Source organism: Quercus robur, chromosome 9 (assembly GCF_932294415.1).
Source record: "Quercus robur chromosome 9, dhQueRobu3.1, whole genome shotgun sequence".
NCBI classification, from domain to species: domain Eukaryota; kingdom Viridiplantae; phylum Streptophyta; class Magnoliopsida; order Fagales; family Fagaceae; genus Quercus; species Quercus robur.
Window position 1 is genome coordinate 24,370,810 of NC_065542.1, and position 18,950 is coordinate 24,389,759.

Sequence of the window (18,950 nt, forward strand, 5' to 3'; positions counted from 1 at the left end):
TGAAGAAAAATAAATTGGCATTACCTTAAAACATTAGAGTATATTACAACAAGAAATTATTTCATGGCTGTAAGAATAACTACACATAAAAGGAGCAGTAAGGTATAATGTTTATCTACAGGAGTAACAAATCAAACACACTCACACCCATTACATTCAGTAGTCAAACTTCTTCTGTGCTGCGTTGTTGATATAAGGGAATGGCTTTCTTTACATTTGGGCCATTTTGGGACCTTTCTATCTTCATTCTTGTATAGCTTTGCAGCCACCGTCTTCAAACCACTCCTCATATAACTCACCATGATGGTAACTAGCTCTCTGAAACATAAAAGAATGATTATGGTTCTTGAAGTGATGCATTTAACAATTAAATCAAAAACCTAAAACCTTGACAGTATGACACAAAGCAGCAAATAGAACTATTAACAAGGATATCATACAGCATTTGATGCAATTTTTATGTCAAGAAAAACAAGAAAAGAATAAAAAATTAAATAAAATCGGTTCAAAAAGAAGCTAAAATGATAATCATCGGTGGAACTTGCAGTGATACCAGTAGATTTTGCCTTGCAAATGTTGGTTTTCTTACTTTTAAGACCATACCAGAATTGACATATACATTTAAGATCAAATCAGAAGGTTGCTTGCCTCTTGGCACGAACTGAGTTAGTTGCACTGGTATTAATTAATAAGAGCAATCACAGTGATTCTATCAGTCTTAATTAACATTTTACTTTTAATAGTACTCATGTTTCATCATTTACTATGTACTCATAAATAAAATTTTCTCATTTTAAAAAATTTCAAGAATTTTTTTAATTACATTATCCCATATCATTTATAGTTAATGAAAATAGTTGTCTCTATACATAACATATATTTAAAAAAAAAAAAAAAAAAAAAAAAAAACACATAAACTAATTTCTCTGTTCTTTTTTATCCTTTTTGTTATGAATCCTTCATAAATGACTATATGAAAACTTAAAACAGCAAGATTTTCTTAATATAATAGACATGATCTAACAGAACTTCACCAAAATTTCAACCAGTTGATGAGACAGCCTTTGGAACCCATAACATAAGGTATGATTTCCTCTCATAAAAACCCCCCATCAATTACACACTATAAAAGTTAGAACTAAGGAATCAGTGAGAAAAAAAGTACTTCACAGAAGCATTTTCCTTACAAGGATCTCATACCTTGAGACATAAGATACAAATTATTAAAACCATGTAAGAAAGTACAACCACCCTTTCTCACCCTTTTTATTTATTGGTAAGTTACACACGCACGCGGTGGGTCTTAAACCCATGGCCTCACCCTCCTTTTTGCTCTTACAAAGGAGAGACAATGTTGGAGAATTTAAGCCCAAAGGAAACAAAAGGCATATTAGTCCATTGTCTTTTATTTCTCTATATGTTATGTTTTATTTATGCTACTATTTAAGGGGCTTCCCCTATTTGGATTCCTCTCTTTTTTTTGGTTCAAAAATGCCCCTACATCTCTATGTTTAAGTAGAAACAAAACTAAAAGACAATCCAGTAAAAATACAACACTAACTCCCACTAAAACATTGCCTAAAAAATAGGGCTACTTTCCTATAGATTTTCAAATTTCTTTATCCACTTATAAATTGGATTCTCAAAATAAAAATTATATATATAAAATAAAAACACAGATTTTATAAATGTTTTTGAGATTGAATTGGACTTTTATGTTTTTGATTTTTGCTTCTCCGGTGATTCCGATTCTGTGCGGGTAGATGTACTGGGAAGATCATATAGAGGGGCATGTGTGCTTGAAATTAAGGTTGATGATGATATTACTGTTTTAACTGCTGATTTGATGTCAAAGGCTCAACAACAACAATTGTTGCTTCAGTTGTGCCAAAGCTTTTGGAACTTGCCGGTGATGCAGAAAATAATGCATTATTGCCTTGGTGGTATGCTTCAGGAGATGTATATAGTATATACTTAGTTTTTTTTTCTTAGTTTTTTTTTTTTTACTTCTGCTTTATTACATAATTACAATATATAACAAATCCCAAATTAAATCAAAAATAGATAATCAAAATGTTTTTTGAAATTTGCATCCACCCCAACTCACTAGGCAGTGACAAAGATGATGATAGTTCATCGTGTTTTGTAGCCCATTCCAACTATTTTCCAAGTAAGATTTGTCATTAACCTGTAATTGAAATATTATGCTATTCACATAATTGTGTAACTGCAGGGTTAGTGGGAGACAGTTTTTTTAACTTTTTTATTTTCCTAAAGTTAATAATTTGTATTCATTATAATTTAGGATTGCTACATTTTCTAATCATAAAATACTTGGGGGTGTGATGAGTATTATGCATTTGTGGATGAAGTTGGGTTTTTTGAAGCAGTAATTGATGTTGTAGAGAGGTCCTATTTTCTAAGACTTCTACACACTCACGCAAAGTGCGTGCTCAGAGGCTAGTTTATTATTATGTTTTCAGTTTTTTTTTTTTTTTTTTTTGAGAAAATGTTTTTAGTATTTTAATTGTTATATCTGAGATGAAAGGCTAAATTATAGAGTCACTAAAAGCAGTAATAAATAGCTTATTTTAAATTATTCTATGCAGCCTTTATAAAAAAAATAATAACAATAATAAAACTTCATTGAAAGAAAAAAAAAAAAAAAAAAAAAAACCAACTACAAAGAGCCAAAGCACACAGGAAGTGTGCTGAGGAAATCCAAAAAAAAGAAAAAGAAAAAACTAAGATGCGTGGAAAGTACAACTGCCAAGCAAATCAGGTAAAGAAATGAAATTGAAAGCACTGGAAGCATTTATCCACCCAAGTAAAGTCTGCAAGAAATATTCAAGTCTAATGCGGAGTATTTGGTGGAAGCAGAATACTCAGTTTTCGAAGGAACCGAAAAATCAACTCATGAGCTGAAATTTCAGACTTGAATATTCCTTGAGCTCTTTAAGCCTAGAAATTGATATTTAATTGTTCCAACTTCAATCCTATTTTCTTTTTCTTTGCTGGAATTTGTTGCTGGAATTTCTATTTAACCCCTTCTTCTACACTAGACCTAAGTTCTCACCACATCAATAGGTACTAGATTGCCACCAAAACTCATAACCCGGGGAGAATGATGCAGATTGGTTGATCAAGCATACGATAATTTTTTATATTTATGTAATTTTAAAAATTCATGATTTTAGGTTATTATTTACTCAATTTTACGTGTTTCTAATGCTTCCCTGGTCAAATTAGGGTCCAAATATGATAAGGTATCAATTAGGATCTCTTCTAAAATGTTTTTACTTGGTAATCAAGTTTTATGGTGCATTTATATTGGTCTACAACCTGTAAAACGAAAATGAAGTTTTTTTTGTTAAAATTTTATAAAGTATTTGAGATGGAGATTTTCTTTCCCTTGCCTACTTACCTAAAGTTCTTGCAAAGCTAGGTTTATAGAAGAGTTGTGTTATCCGTATGTTTCAGATTTAGCTTCTACATGCTTACACTCCATCAAAGGAGGTTCCATTTGAACTAGAGCTCCTAGACACAATAATCCTTCCTCACTTAAGTTAGAATTAACTTCCCATCACTTTTCTTCCAAGGGTGAAATTCTCAACAGATTTTTTATACATTGCTAATATTATTATAAGTCCATAATTGATTATTTTCATGCACCTTTTTGCAAAAGTACTGTCTTAATTCTTCAAGTTATATTCCTAGATGTGGAAGTAAATTACTTTCAGATCTTTTCTAAGTCATGGTGTTTGCCCTATTCCTCATAGTCATGATAATGAACAACAATCTGCAATATATTAAAGTCCAATGGCAAAGAATGAAAAGTTGGGCTACAGGTAACCTACAGGCTTATCCCATTTTTTTTCTATGGCAGGTGATCAATATGTTCAAGAAAGTTTTATGCTACCTTTTAAATATGACTTCTGCAACCAATTTTGCATAAGATGTACAAGAGAGTCTTATACTATTCCCTTTTTTTTTGATAGGTGAGTCTTATGCCATTCCCAGCATTACATAAGATGTATAGACTAGATCAAGGATAAAGAATGTATTGTACTTACAGTGGTGAGCAAGGAGAACGACCGCCATTTACATAGTATACAAACAAGTATGAGTCATAATGCTGACCACCAATCAAGTAAAAACCTTGCAACCTTCTTACACACTGGAATGACATTTTCTTGTACAAACGTATTGCGGGATCATTGTAAGAAATCACATGCAAGTAAACTGCTCGACAACTTGGAATACTTGAGGCATATTTTACGACCTTCTGAATTAATGAAGACGCTGCAAATCCAAAAGGAATAAGTTTATTGGTCATGTACTAAGGACTCTCCAGAGTTTTATCAAAAGGGAAAACGAACTCCTACCTATGCCAAGATTTCTATAGCCATCTACAACTCCCAGTGTCAGAATGTAGACTAAAGTTTGATCTGGTTTTGATGGGTCATATCTGAGCATATCCCCTATCTACAAAGCCAATGTTGTTTGAAATGAATTAAGAGAACCAATAAAAAAATCATAAGAAAAGTTTTTTTTTTAATAAGTAAAAAAATCATCACCAACAAAAACAATTCATTTAGATATTTGTAAAAACTTGAATAAGGGCTTCACCTCTACAAACACCAGTATGTTGTTATAATGTGACTTGCAATAAAGATACTTGGACAAAAAGATTAAGTATTCATCCAAAAGTGAAAATGATGCAAGCTCACCAAGTTCAAAGACTCACCTCACTTTCTTTTGCAAGAACAATTCGTGCAGTTACAAATCCAACAAGTTCGTCACTTTGACCATTTGGCCGATTGCGGTCAACAGCAGCCCACGATACAATATCTTGTCCGTTGACAACATTTTGAAAGAACTCAGACTCATACCTGAAGGTTAGCATTATTATGTGAAAAACCATAGCCTATGATCAATGAAGGTACCAAATGAGAACATCTACCTGATGGGAAACAAATCACAATGGATTTGCTCTAAAATCTCACGATCAGAGGGTTCTATAGGCCTATAGCATATACTTGCACGGTGGGACAATTTAGGGTTTACCATTGAAGCTTGTGCTATAAATCCCCAGCAAAGGTCTGATATACACACAGAATTTGTCCAAGAACTTCCATTTAAGCCAGATCAGCCACAAAGGCCAGGCAGTAGAAGAAAACTGTGAAAGACGTTATGCTTTTCATTAATTACTTATGATTATATTACATATTGTACACACACTTGGACAGAGGGAACAGAAAGTGTGATGTCATGGTTGTATGTGAGGAGCATAAAGTCCATTAAACTTTCAAAAATTAGACTAGTATGCATCACGTTGACAAGTCCTACAGTATTCACGCTTTTTCTATCATCATCATTTGTGCTTTAATGTCTCTACTTTGATCAAAAGACTTATCAAGTGAATATTGAGAATAACAGAGTTGATGAAGACTATTAAGGAGTCAACAAATAGAAAGAGAACACTTTTCCCAAGTTTCTTGTGAAACAAAAAATGTTAAGCTGCATTATATTAGTTATTAAATTCTATTTACCCTAAAAATATTGAAAGTCTGCATTGATAACATCTTGACCTGCACTCATCATCTTTGCTCCTATGTGATACCAGAAATCACAGGAAATCATAATCAAATTATGGTGTCATCATGTAGCAGGCAAAACTGAGGTTCTAAAAGATCTATTAGCATTTACTTGTCTGATCAAAAAACTTGATAGTAGAATTTTTCTTTTCTATCCATTTTGATAATCTTGCTTTTCTAATATTCCAAAGTTCAGGAAAAAAATCCATTTCCCTAAGGAGATCCCAAGCTAGAGCCATATTCCCTTCGAAGTTCTAATTGTTATTAAATAAACACTTTGGAAGTCTAAGACAGCCAGTATTACCTTAAAACCATTTGATGCCACACAAGTTTAATGATTGAGTTTATATAGCAATGGTGCAGATGAGTATGAATAATTCCAAAACTACAGCAGAAAGCCATTGATGGTATATGGAGGTACCTAATTCTAAATGAACCATATCTGCCATAGCTTTATCAGAAATTTTTATCTACTATGCCTAGAAATATTGGAGGCCATGTAGATGAATTGAGAATAGTAACAGAGTTGACTCCCCCTACTGTAGACAATTCCCCTCCATCTGCCCCTAGCCAAACTCCTCTCTCTCTCTCTCTCTCTCAACAGCCACACATTGTTTTCATTCCAGCATCTTTGGCATAGCATCAACCAGCTCCCTCTGTCTCTCCCACTGTCAATCTCCACCAACCACACCACCTATTTCCTCTCAAACTCTTAAGTCCACTGTACCATGAAGTTGTAGTCTTAAAATTCATAATTCAGACATGGATTTTATGCCTTTTTGAAAATCCATGGTTGCTTTGAAAATATTGATAAAATAAAGAAATAAAAGCATTTTTGGTGCTTAGAAAATAGAAGGAAACAAAAATTTCTACCAGTGCTAAGTTTAGTTGCCTAAAACACTAAGAAAATATCATGTTTTAGGGTAAATTTAAGAAAATATCATGTTTTAGGGTAAATTTCTCAACTAGTTGAATTATCAATGAAACCAATGAAGCACGGGATTCGGGTTCAAGTTCAGGTGCGGGTGCGGATGCAGATGCAGATGCAGATGCGAGATTTGGCAATTTTTGAAAAAGTAAGGTGCAGGTGCAGCGGGATACTTTTACTAATACATTATTAAATATATTTTTATTTACAAATTATTAAATATATTTTCATATAATGATAAACATATACCAATTTAAGAGCAATAATAACTACAAATAATTCAGTAATTTCAATTTAAGTTGTTTAACCTACAAATAATTTGACAAATATATAATAATTTAATAACTAAATAAGAAATCAACTCAAGTTTTTATCTTTTTTTTTTTTTTTTTTTAACATGTATTTTGGCCAATTCTCGGCCAGTTTTTGCCAATTTCAGCTGTTTTTGGCCAATCTCTGCCGGTTTTGGCCGGAACCGGAGCTGAATCAGGAAACGAACCAAAAAAAAGAAAAAAGAACACGAATCGGCGCGACGCCGAGTGTCCGGTGCAGGTGCAGTGGCCCTAGAGCCGCACCCGTGCTTTCTAGAATGAAACCAATCATAAACTGAATTGGTTTTAATTAATAATAGAAGAATTTGTGAAGTAGTAACAAATTAATTTTTGATGGCTGCATCATTCTCTCCAATTGGAAAATAAAATAAAATAAAATCGGCCTCAAGTTTTAAAGTGTTAAAGCATAAGACTTTGAAATTGAAACTTTCGCCAACTCTTCAATCACCTTCAAAATCATTAATGATAACAAATTTTATTTTCCCACCATATTATAAAATTCATCTGGAATGACAAAATCAATAACTAAAGGGAATTTCAGCTTACAAACCTTCTTGAATTGATCTATAGCAATAACATCAATATCTTCCTTGGTCTTGAATTTTCCATGACCAACCTTATGCTCAACTTACTCCTTTGTGATTTCTATTGTCCTTAGGTGTGTCCTCAGGTTAGTCAGACTAGGGTTTGGTGTCAACGCGACAACCAACCCAATCGTGACAGGTCTAAGAGCCCAACCTGCTACTGACCACGACTGTGTGGATTTTCAACCACCCCTAACGGTCACATCAATCGAAACCCCAATTGTCTCATCAACATTTATGATTTGGTGGAGATCTTGCTACATCTGGCAAAGATTGGGCCATCAAAACATGATCTCCGTCAAATCTCAAGTGAAGCTTGAGCCGAAGTGAGAGGCAAAGAGCAAAGAATGGCAGATTGAGCAGTCTTCGACTTAGGCACCTCCGGGTTAGGTGAGTTTTCCAAGTCCTATGCGGGTTAGACAGTCTTAATTGTACTTGTAATGCATTTTTTTTTTTTTTACTCTTCTTGAAATTGAATGTGTGGTGAATTGTAAGGCTGGATTTCTCTCTTTAATATAACACTTTGACGCATTGCACCAACATACAATTAAGGTTGCAATGGTGGCAAATTGGCAGGACTATATCCATCAAATTTTGAAGAGGTAATAGATGCAATGTTTGCCAACAAGGGTAAGGATAAATTTGGCTCTAGATTAAATTATCTAAGTTCTGATCAACTATCATTCTAGTAGGATGTTTTTTCAAAATAACAACTGCTAGCTCATCCAAATTTCTCACATAGTAGACAAATTTTCTAGCTTTACTTCAATTGAAAACACAATTTTATTCAAATGATACAAATTTTTCTTGGTTTCTACAAAATATTGAGAAAAAGCTTGAAACCTTGAATTTTGTTCCAAGGTGACCACAGTTTTGAATGAGAAATTTCTTCAAGTGGTTAATGGAGAAAATTTTAGCAAAGAACTTGTGGTGGGATTTTGGCTCTATAACAAATTTGATGTAAGAAAAATTACGGAATTTGCCTACATGTTTTTGTGGTGGGTTATGATTTAGGAGGAATTGTAAATCTAGGGTTGAGAACCTTTTAAAAGAAGGGTTTCGTCATTAAGGAAAGATTTTATTTGAGTTAAAAAGATGTAAGAAGAAACAGAAAAATCAAATTTCTCCCAATAATGCAAGAAAGAGAGGAAAAAGAACAATAATACCAATGTAACTCATCAACCCACTAAGGAACTTATGCCTATGAGACCGAGAAAATAAGGGGTCTAAATACACTCCCTTGTGTGGGTTGACCCATAGCCTAACCTTAATGGTTCCATGCAGTAATACATTTCTTTAGCCAAACTAACATTATATTACCGCCCCTGACCTAACTCACACCAAAACCCTAGCCACTAAAGGGAAAAAAAAAAAAGGTAAACCTACACGACAGCTTTTTTTTATTATTGTTGATAATTTGATAGTTGGGAGAGGGGGGATTGAACCCAGATGTCACCATTGGAAACTCCAGGAGGCACCAACCAGTTAAGCTACAACTTACAAGGCTCTTGGCTACAAGACAGCTTTTAAATAAAGGAACAAATGCAGGTTTTCACAACCCGAAGCAACTAAATTCAAGCCATCATAACTTTCAAATTTCAATCAAAATAATTCAGCAAAAAATAAAAATAAAATAAAATAAATTGATCAAACCTACGGCTAAAAGTCAAACAACAGTCAAGCATGAATGTTCCATAACATAATTAAGATTCACACCCATCAAGTACAAGACATACAAAAAACAGTATTATTTCCCAATAAAGACTCACTTTCCTTAAACTCAACTTAACTAGAACGGCAACATAATAACGAAACGTTTAAATTACTTTCTTTTTTGTTGTTGTTGTGATTATGACACATCAGTTGTAAGGCTCACTCTTCTCAGACAAACAAAGCATTAAATATCAGAGTGAGATCAAATCACACACCAAAAGAACTCAGATTTAACAGCACAATTTTGTAGAACCCATTGACCATTAAAATTACACATACTACTACCATATCCAAAGTTCAAGAAACCCAATAAAATTTAATCAAAATTACTCCATACCCATTAAATTTCAACCAAAATTAATTCATGAAATACCAATAATTCAATAATAAAAAATAAAAATAAAAATACCCAGATGAGATCTCAGTTATAAAAATTGAATCAGACCCACTTACCTCATTGGAAACTGGCTCAGAAAAACACAAACAGGAAGCCCAGAGAGAAATAGATACAGAGAAAGAGAAAGGGATCGTTCAGGGAAACAAGAAGAACAAAGAGAAAGAATAAAGGAAAATGATGAGTTGGGTTGGGTTTGGTTTGTTATGCGTATAATTTTTCTGTTAATATAAGGATACCTTCCTTAATAACTGTTGGGGGGCTTTTGAGTTTGTGTGAAACAAAGAATCCTTATTTATACTTCGCTTTTCCGAGGAATTCACGACTTTTACAGTTATGGTCTTTTTAATTTTCTAAAGAATTTTGTTTGGAACACTATGCAGTAAAGTATAAATCTTTTCTTTTTTTTCTTTTTTGCTGAATAAAGTATAAATCCCCATCAAAAAGAAAAAAGAAAAAAAAAAGTATTAATCTTTCTCATGACCAAAATGTCCCTCATATTTTCTCTCTTTTTCTTTTTCTTATTTAAATTCGATTTATAAATTGGAAAAAATTACTTCTATGCAACCCAAAAAAAAAAAAAAAAACATTTTATGACATTAAGGAGCTTTTTTTAATCTTCAAATATTCAGTTTTTGCAAAAAAATATAATTTAAAAGTTTTTAGTCTCTACCCAAAGTTATTTTGTTATATAACCCATTTGGAACTCGAGCGAATAGGTTTTTGTGTACATTGTCTAATGTGGTATTTTCAATCAACCGGGCTTGAAACACGAGTATATTAAACTCGATCGAGTTCCAAAATAGGCACATAATAAAATAATTTTGGGCAAAAGCTTTTTCGTAATACTTTTTGCAAAAACTGAATATTTACTAAAAGTGTTATACTAACGAGTGCCATTAGGGCGCTTATTAACAATCCATTTTAGGAAAGTTTTAACATAACTTTTATGGGAAATGAAAAAAACTATAAAAAAAAAATGCCGACATTAAGGTTGTTCTCTTCTTCTTTTTTTATCTTTTTTTTTTTTTTTTTTTTTTTTGAGATAAGGCTATTCTTTTCTATGTATATATATAGTGTTTCTAATAAATAATAGCATTTTGAATAATAAAAGTTTTTTTTTTTTTTTGTTTTATTGTGAATGTAGTTAAATAGAAGTACTCTTTTTTCTTATTGTGATAGCAGATATAAATAGAATTTCTTTTTTGTGTGCGCATTGGAATTTATTCTTTAAAAAATCTCATTTATTTCTCTCTTTCTTCCATTATTTTTCATAGCAAAAAAGTGATGATAGACAAGTGGATGATAAGAATAAAAATCAGTCAACCACTAGTTTAAAAGAAAGAAAAGTTTTACTTTTGTGATCATTCATTGTGCCATTCCTTTTTTTACTTCGGAAATTGAGCCAGCTTGGTCCCCATTAATTGGACAAGTTTGTCGACTAGAAGAAAGCAAGTTCATCATATGCTCATCAATTCATCATTGACCTTGTTTGGGGCCCTAGTGTTTAATAGTTTTTTTTTTTTTTTTTTTTGATACACCTAGTGTTTAATAGCTAATACTCTATCAAGTAAGTACAATATCATACTTATGAACAACCAAAAAAAAAAGTAAGTACGATATCAAACTTTGTTATTTTTGCTTGCAAATGAGGATGGAGCTTGATTAATTACTCATTACCAGAGGAAATGATAATTCTTAAAAAGGTACTGTTAAGGAGTACCTTAAGGTATAGGTTAAGAAATTATATACTTCCACTCATTCATGAGCTCACAGTTTTTCACATTTTTTAAAGAAGGAAATGTACTTGTTAATAATTCATTAATTTATAGGCATGATGTGATTGTGTAGTTTTTCCTTTTTTGAATATATGTATACAATTTGATTTTTTATTTCTTGAAAAAAAAAAAGCTCCTTATCATTGCCCTTAGGGCATTTATTCTCAAAATAATTTATCAAGCTTAATTTGTAATTGAAGCTATGCAATTATTGAAAGCTAGACACAGTACAATGAATTTAATCAAATAACCAACACAACATCATCATCGTTGTTGAGCCGGTGGCTATAATTTGGTCTAACATAGAATACTTCTTGTAATATAGCCATCTATAGTAACCCTTGTGCAATGTTAATACCCTAGCCAACTTAATGTATGTATATATATTAAGTTAGTGCTGCGGCAATTCATTAAGGGAAAAGTAGAATTAAATTGGGGTTTGGGTCGAGAGTGCTTGTGTGTTACTATTGTAATCTCCATATTTTATAGTGAAACTTTTTTTGTCACTGCCAATGGACGTAGGCATATAGCGAAAATTCTCGTGTCTATTTTTCTTCTCTTTTCTTTAATCTTGCCTAAATGGGTTTATTTTCACAACAATCATCTTTAATAGAGAAATGATAAATAATCAAGAGTAGAATTTGATGTTTGGGAAATGGAGACTCACTATTTGTACAATTATTACATGTAGCATGGTGAAGTTTAGATTCTGATCCAGCCAACTCCTGCATCTTGCTTCCTCCCCTTTGTTTGTGTTAACTTCTGTACATTCTTAAGATAAAATAGCTTCTCCAAGTCCCCTTGATATTTTGGATCGACCGGAGTTATAAACAAGCCAAGTTGAGATGACATTTGGAACTCAGGGAATGGCGCTGGTCATGAACCGATGATTGAGCACGGCCTCTGCAATTGGCCGTTTTCTGAAGTCAGGATTCAGCATTGCCTATGCCAAGAATAAGAATCTTTTAGAACACAATGGAAATAACTTTGAATTCTACAAGGGAACCTTCTGCATCATTTCAGTAAAAATGACCTGGCAACAAATCATAGAAATTCCGAGTCCACTGAAAGATTAAGAAGAAAAATAAAATAAAATAAATGTGGAGCTTCTAAACTTTGGAAAAATGAAACTAGGGAAACAAAACATAATTACTATTACACTGTTCCTTTTTTTCTAAGTCTTACCTTGTATAAAAAAAAAAAAAAAATTAAAAACCTTATTTTGTACACAATAGAAATATGGTTCACCAATCAATGAAACATTTGAGTAATGGAGTTTAGACTGAAGAAATTAAATGTACAGGTGGAACTGAATATCCTATATGAGAGGTACCCACCACACCACAATTTTATAAGCAAATGGAATCATCTTTTTGATTGAAAGTGTCATCATATATAGTTTGCTTTACCCATTCAAACTGCTCTGGACTGGGAATTATATCCTTCTAAAATATTCTAGCCTATCCAAAATCTATAGCAATCTAAAAAGTTCCTATTATTCTTTTTTCTTTTATGGGTTTGGTCTTCCTCCACAGTGACTGATGTAACTTTTTTTGGAACAATATATCATCTATTACAGATGTTCATATATTAACTAATTATTTTTATTGTCGCGTACGTGTTTCATTTGTACAAGTATCCAGAATGTGGACAAAAAATATAATGGGTGCACCAAGATATACTCATCATAGTCAGAAAAGGCAATTAAACCTGGAGTAACTCCCAACCGGCACCATCACCAAGATCCAGGAATTTGACAGCATCTAGTAATCGATCATCTGCTAAACAATACCTGCCAAAAGAAGAAAAAAGAAAAATAAAACAATAATGAAGAAGCTAAAGAGAAAAAACAAAACATACCTGCAAGAAAGATTGTAATCATACATGTAAGAAATACCACAAAGCTGAGTAGTTAATGGTATAAGCAAAATTTCCAAATTCTCTCCTGATTAAATGAAAAAATACACAAAGAACTAGAACAACGCTTAAAAGATCTACCAAGACAAGTTTGGGTCAATCCAATAATCATATAACCACAAAATATTCATATTAATGAGACAAATGACATTGGATGTTTACAGTAATAATTTAACATGGTCATTTTTGCTTAAGAAAATGGGTACCCCTATTGAAAAAAAAAATGGGGGATAGTCACTTGAGATGACTTGGACATGTGTTTAAGAGAACGATCAATGTACTAAAGAGGAAGAGTGAGTTGATTCAAGTCAAAGGGAAAAAAAGGTAGAAGAAGACCTAAATTAACATTTAGCGTATGTAGTAAAAGTAAGAAATAGAGTGTTGTATCCCGATCTAGTGCAAAAGCTGAGTACAGAGCCATGGCAAATACATCATGTAAGCTGATGTAGATTATGCAGCTTCTTGAAGAATTAAAGTTTGAGGTTAAGTTATCTATGACTATGTATTGCAACAATCAGGCCACAATTCATATTGCATCTAATCCTATGTTTCATAAGTGTACCGAGCATAAAGAATTGGATTGCCATCTAGTTCATGAACAAGTGGAAAGGGGTGTCATTACTACCCCCTATGTCTCTACAGGAGCTTAAGTTGCTGATATGTTAACCAAACTTGTGTGCAAGACTCGTTTGAATATGTTATGTAACAAGCTAAGATTATATGATATATATATATATATATATATATATATATGCTCAACTTGAGGGGGAGTGTTATGAGCATTTATGTAATAGGAGTAAAATTGTCATATTGTGATATCAATGTGATTACCCACAGTTAAGGTAATGCAGTTGATCCTAAAAGACAATTCCTAATAACAATAAGTAAAAATTTCGTTTAAAAAAAGGCAAAAAGGGATGCCACGCTATACACAAAGGTAGATAAAGGAAGAGCCAAAAGGATAACTAACTTGTATGCATGTTACATCCATATTTGAACAATAATGCATTCATATAAACTTCAAAAGATTATTTACAATTTGCTTTAGTTTCATCATATATTTTTTTCACTAAGGCTTTCCTATCGTTTCTCCCAACACTTTCGAAACTCTAATTCTGTAGAGAATTATTCTCCCTCCATTCATGTCCGTCGCCAGAAGATGAATATCTTATTTTAGATGTGATGCGTTCATTTCTAACTGCCACTATGGCTAGACATTGAATTTCACTCTCATGCTTCTGAAGAAAAATTATTCTAACATGCATTCCAACTCAAGGCAATGCTACTAGAAAGTTATTTTTGAATAATTCATGAACATCTGTAGTTTTGTAGGTGATTTGCAGTATTGATTCAAGGAAAGGGATAATAATTTCAGAGCTCCCTAGACTTTGAAACAAAGACAATGAAGCAGAACTCCAGAACTCTAAGAGAGCCAAAGGAAGTTCTCTAAACAAATAGATTGTGACTTTCAAGTGTTGCTTAGAAGAGAGAGAGAGAGAGAGAGAGAGAGAGAGGATGGGGGGAGGGGGGACCTAGACTTTGAAGCAAATACATTAAAGCACAAAACCAAAAGTCTAAGAGAGCCAAAGGAAATTCCGTTAACAACTAGATTCCGATTTTCAAGTGTTGCCCCGAAAAAGGGGGGAGGGGAGGAGTTTATTCTCCATTTCTGAAAGTCAAGGCCATAGTTCATTTACATCATAACTAGTACTTGAATTCTAGGATATAGAAGACATCTTACTCTCTTGTAGCTTCAACATCAAGCTTGAAAGTGCTCTCCAGAAGCCTCTGCAAGTTCACAAATAAACAATTAGGATCTAGAAGACTTGCTAACATCACATTTATAAACATAAAAACATTTCTAGAAAGAACAATATGAACCCCAAATATAAAAATAAATAAACAAAAAACAAAAACAAAAACAAAAAAAACTGAAAGAATAGTAGCTTACTTGCAACGAAAGGCTATCCACTATGCCTGCTTCACAAAATGGAACAAAAGCTAAGTATGCAAAAAGAAGACCTGCTTCATATCTGCAGGGGAACAAGAAAGAAAATGGTAAAATGGAATATGTAGCTGAACCAAATTACTAAGGCGAAACCATGTTTCAATAAATTACATATCATCTGCTATTCCAAAGGCTCTTTTCTCCATTGGTGTGAAGGCACCAGCAGCAGATGCTCGTCTCCAAAGTCCCTCCGAGAGTGTTCCTCGACCCTCATCTAGAGATGAATATCTGGGAAGGAAATGTGTTGGATATTAAAACTATTTTAAGTTATACTGTACCCGAAATTTTATTTTAAGCAATAATTTGCAAATTAAATAAACAAATAAGGAAAGAAAGATATTACTTCCTGAGGTAGTTGTGATGTTTCTGCAAGAAATGTATTGTGACAATAATTGAATTATTTCAGAATAGAAATTTCCATTCCCTGACCCTCAACAAGGCCAAGTACCTAAAACATTGATTATGTTATCACAAAAATGTAAAAGAACAAATCCTACAGAAGCAGAAATATGGTTCTAATTTTAATTTTTTGTATACAAAAAATGTGGGGAGTTTAGAGAGCTCCAAAGAATTTTCATGAGTTCCATCCAAAAGATATTTTAGTTTCATCTGAACATATCATAAGAAACAGAACGTCTTGGTTACTTTATACCATAACTGGGATTCCCAAAACCAGGAAACATGACTTTCTTTCTGAAAGGTAAATGACCAAATTGCAGTTTTTTTTTTTTCGGATAAGGGGGAGGGTGGATCATATTTATGGGATTCATATCCCTGTTCTGTAGGATACACCTACAGAACTCGTATAATTCTTCTTACCAAATTAATAAAGTAGAGTCCTTTTTTTATGAACATAATGTTGAAGCATAAATTACAATTTTTTTTAAATAAAAGAAAAAGAAACTATACCATTTACATACCCAATGTCAACAGAAAAGGCTAGATCCCGAAGTCGTGGAACTAAGTAAGCAGCATCTCTTTCTACAATTGTACTGTCATTAATAAGCCAAAACTTTGAGTAGCATATAAATGGATTAACACAATCCTAATAGTATCATACAGAAGAACCAAATTGAATATTTCCATAATACATACTTAAGAACAACAGAAGATGGTCCAAGACTCTGGTGTAATCTATCTTGGTCATGCATGAAAGCTAGACCTCTTATGGCACCCTGAAGAAGCTTAAGGACAAAATATCTTCTGCGTTTAATTGTTAGCTCTTGTTCAAATTGATTCCAAGACATCTGTTCTCCTAGTGCACGATTTTTTGATATTCTTTCACTCATAACTTTTGCATAGTCTGCGGCACTATATTTCCCATTATTACGGAAAGCAAGCCACTGTGCAGGATAATTATACTGTAAATGTATCTACCCAAAAAAAAAAACACCCAAACACTTTACATGTAATTGATATCACATAACAAACCTGTTCCCCAGTTTTTGTCTCAAACCCACCAACAAGTATCAGGAGATTCTGACAGATACCTTTTGAACTGCTCTGCAAAAAATGATCCCCCCCCACCCCCCAAAAAAAAAAAAAATAGCCAATAGGACCATTCAGTGCTTCTGACAACGTGCAATTAAGGGAAGGCTTATACAATTATTTATAGAGTAAGTGAAAAGCATCTTCCTACTTGAAGGAAAGTGTGAGCATTCAACTCATTTGCAGCCATCATATCAGCCTCCATACCACCAGCTCGTTGACCAGGATAAACCTTCATGTGTAAAATTGCTATTTTCAATAGAGTATATTGAGTCTAGAGAACTGAATTAAATTGAGGTATCGAAGTATAGCCTACCAGATTAAGTTGTAAATAAAGACTTGTTTACTTTTTCCTTAAAAAATTAAAATAAAATAAAAAGGAAAAAAGTATACTTAAAACAGATTGTTTTCTGAGTGTTTAAATGGGATGATGCTAATAAAAAGGGAAAATACATTGATTGAATGGGGGTAAGTTATACTTGATTAAACAACAAAGAGACCATTTGCAATAATATATCATTAGATGGCTAGACTATATTTGAGCCCAAAAATGCAGGCAACTTTCTATCTGAACAAAACAAAACAAAAAGGGGCAAAACAACCTTCACTTGATGTTATTTATTTTAAGCTATTTATGACTCATTTTTCAATCATTTGCATGCCTTTAACTCTAACTTGGGCTATGCAGAAGAACTGTCTAATAATTGAAGAGCGTAACATGTTATGGAGGTTATTTATCAACTAGCATTGTGTTTTTTTATCTTGAAGAATTTGAGGGATTTTCTTTTAGTTGTTAAGTAATGATTAGCCAAAGACTTTATGTATAAATACAAATCGTGGTTTGTTAAAGGCTACATCTTTTGTGCATCAACATTCTCTTTATTTTAACATACTAATCCTTGTTAATTATAAAGACATGTTGAAATGGTTGAGACTTGAGAGTATGTATGAAATAAATGTCACACACACACACAGAGAGAAAAAACCATAACAACATCACCTTAAAAAGAACTGAAGTTCCTCTAAGTGGACCCTGAGAGACTCTCCCTTCATAAAGACTACAAAATAACTGCCATGGACAATATCAGTATCAAGAAGAATAACATATTTGCTGCATTATCTATTTACATAATCAAAATGTGTATGATCATTTATAACATCCTCCTTTAAAATTTACCTGATCTTTACATTTCCTTCTCCCACATCTTGAACTCTTAATCGCCCCAAATCTCCGGGTGGATATTCAGTATCTGCACCTGATTGGAACCCCGAATAGCTGTGGAGGCAAGAAAAATACCCTTTTACCATTACATTGAGATCAACATTGACTTCACAACTATAACTCTAAAAAGTAACCTAACAAAGAGAAAAGAAAGAGTTATTCAAACCGCAAAACCCAAAATGTACTCTTTTTCTTTTATAAGAAATGGCATTTTATTAATAGATTAGACTACTTCTTGCTCATGATGATGAACACAGCGTCTCCTAAAATAATTTCAAAAGTAAAGTGATTATTGTTTTAAATGAGACTAATTCAGGCCTCTGAGAAAATTTTGTATTTTTTTTTTTTTAATTTTCTCGGGAACCAAACAGAGAAAGTAAGGCGAAAATTGAAAAGGTTTAAGAGGCGAAAGAGAGAGACCTAGTGATGTTCATGAAGCCATAACTGCCGAGTAATCGACCGACCTCGAAGGAGTCGGAGTTGGTGATCAAAGTCGCTTTGCAGAGTTGGAGGCGACGCGTCCGAGTTGGGTTCACTGAGTGGGAGGCTCGCCGGCGCCGCCCTCGCTGGAAGAGAAAGGTGGTAGTGGTTGGCTTGTTGTGACGGAACGAAGTGAAGCAATCAGGAACGGCGAGGAGCATGGTGGGACTCCAATACTCGCTTTCTGCTTCTACTTCTACTTCTGCACTACTGCTCTTCTTCTAGTCGTGCTGGAAGGAAATGGCGCCAACGGATGGACATTAATCAAAGAAAGGGATAATACACACTCTCTTTTTCTTTTCTTTTTTCTTTTTTCTTTTTTCTTTTTTCTTTTTTCTTTTTTAATGGAACTCAACTTTAAAAACTCGAGTTCTATGCGTTTTTTTTTTTTCTTTTTTTTGGGGGGGGGGGGGGGGGGGGGTGTGGGGGTGGGCTAAGGAGCATAATTAGGGTGTTTGGTGTGATTCAGCGTGGTTTTGGTCTATTTTTATCACCTTATTATATATTGC

At 33.2% G+C, this 18,950-nt stretch overlaps 2 protein-coding genes across 4 annotated transcripts; both read right to left on the reverse strand.

The window, feature by feature from the left end:
* LOC126699959 (histone acetyltransferase MCC1) lies at nucleotides 1-9,823 on the reverse strand. Of its 2 annotated transcripts, none has more exons than XM_050397935.1 (6): nucleotides 9,608-9,823; nucleotides 4,964-5,179; nucleotides 4,748-4,892; nucleotides 4,386-4,485; nucleotides 4,074-4,302; nucleotides 1-318 (listed from the first exon to the last, which is right to left on the reverse strand). In XM_050397935.1, the coding sequence occupies exons 2-6, from the start codon at nucleotides 5,068-5,070 to the stop codon at nucleotides 132-134; spliced, it is 768 nt and encodes a 255-aa protein (XP_050253892.1). In that variant the 5' UTR covers nucleotides 5,071-5,179; nucleotides 9,608-9,823; the 3' UTR covers nucleotides 1-131. The 2 variants fall into 2 exon arrangements, with proteins under 2 accessions (XP_050253892.1, XP_050253893.1); XM_050397936.1 differs by lacking the exon at nucleotides 9,608-9,823 and adding an exon at nucleotides 7,408-7,671.
* A 2,108-nt stretch (nucleotides 9,824-11,931) lies between these two features.
* On the reverse strand, nucleotides 11,932-18,737 carry LOC126699960 (uncharacterized). 2 transcript variants are annotated; one of them, XM_050397937.1, is made up of 12 exons: nucleotides 18,382-18,734; nucleotides 17,917-18,015; nucleotides 17,740-17,797; nucleotides 16,891-16,971; nucleotides 16,683-16,754; nucleotides 16,347-16,594; nucleotides 16,172-16,243; nucleotides 15,363-15,479; nucleotides 15,195-15,276; nucleotides 14,985-15,031; nucleotides 13,037-13,118; nucleotides 11,932-12,269 (listed from the first exon to the last, which is right to left on the reverse strand). In XM_050397937.1, exons 1-12 carry the CDS (start codon nucleotides 18,600-18,602, stop codon nucleotides 12,186-12,188), a joined length of 1,263 nt encoding a protein of 420 aa, XP_050253894.1. In that variant the 5' UTR covers nucleotides 18,603-18,734; the 3' UTR covers nucleotides 11,932-12,185. The 2 variants fall into 2 exon arrangements, with proteins under 2 accessions (XP_050253894.1, XP_050253895.1); XM_050397938.1 differs by lacking the exon at nucleotides 11,932-12,269 and adding an exon at nucleotides 12,275-12,390 and having other exon boundaries at nucleotides 18,382-18,737.
* Nucleotides 18,738-18,950: the final 213 nt, after the last annotated feature.

What these genes read in the sequence shown, in the direction of transcription:
- LOC126699959 (XM_050397935.1), bottom strand. Translation starts at nt 5,070, where the DNA reads ATGGTAAACCCTAAATTGTCCCACCGTGCAAGTATATGCTATAGGCCT. An exon ending in TGTGATTTGTTTCCCATCAG is followed by an intron (nt 4,893 to 4,963) that starts GTAGATGTTCTC and finishes GCTAACCTTCAG; the next exon opens with GTATGAGTCTGAGTTCTTTC. An exon ending in CGTTCTCCTTGCTCACCACT is followed by an intron (nt 319 to 4,073) that starts GTAAGTACAATA and finishes TTTATGTTTCAG; the next exon opens with AGAGCTAGTTACCATCATGG.
- LOC126699960 (XM_050397937.1), bottom strand. Translation starts at nt 18,602, where the DNA reads ATGCTCCTCGCCGTTCCTGATTGCTTCACTTCGTTCCGTCACAACAAG. An exon ending in GAACTTCAGTTCTTTTTAAG is followed by an intron (nt 16,972 to 17,739) that starts GTGATGTTGTTA and finishes TTACACATGAAG; the next exon opens with GTTTATCCTGGTCAACGAGC. An exon ending in ATGCTCACACTTTCCTTCAA is followed by an intron (nt 16,755 to 16,890) that starts GTAGGAAGATGC and finishes CATTTTTTGCAG; the next exon opens with AGCAGTTCAAAAGGTATCTG.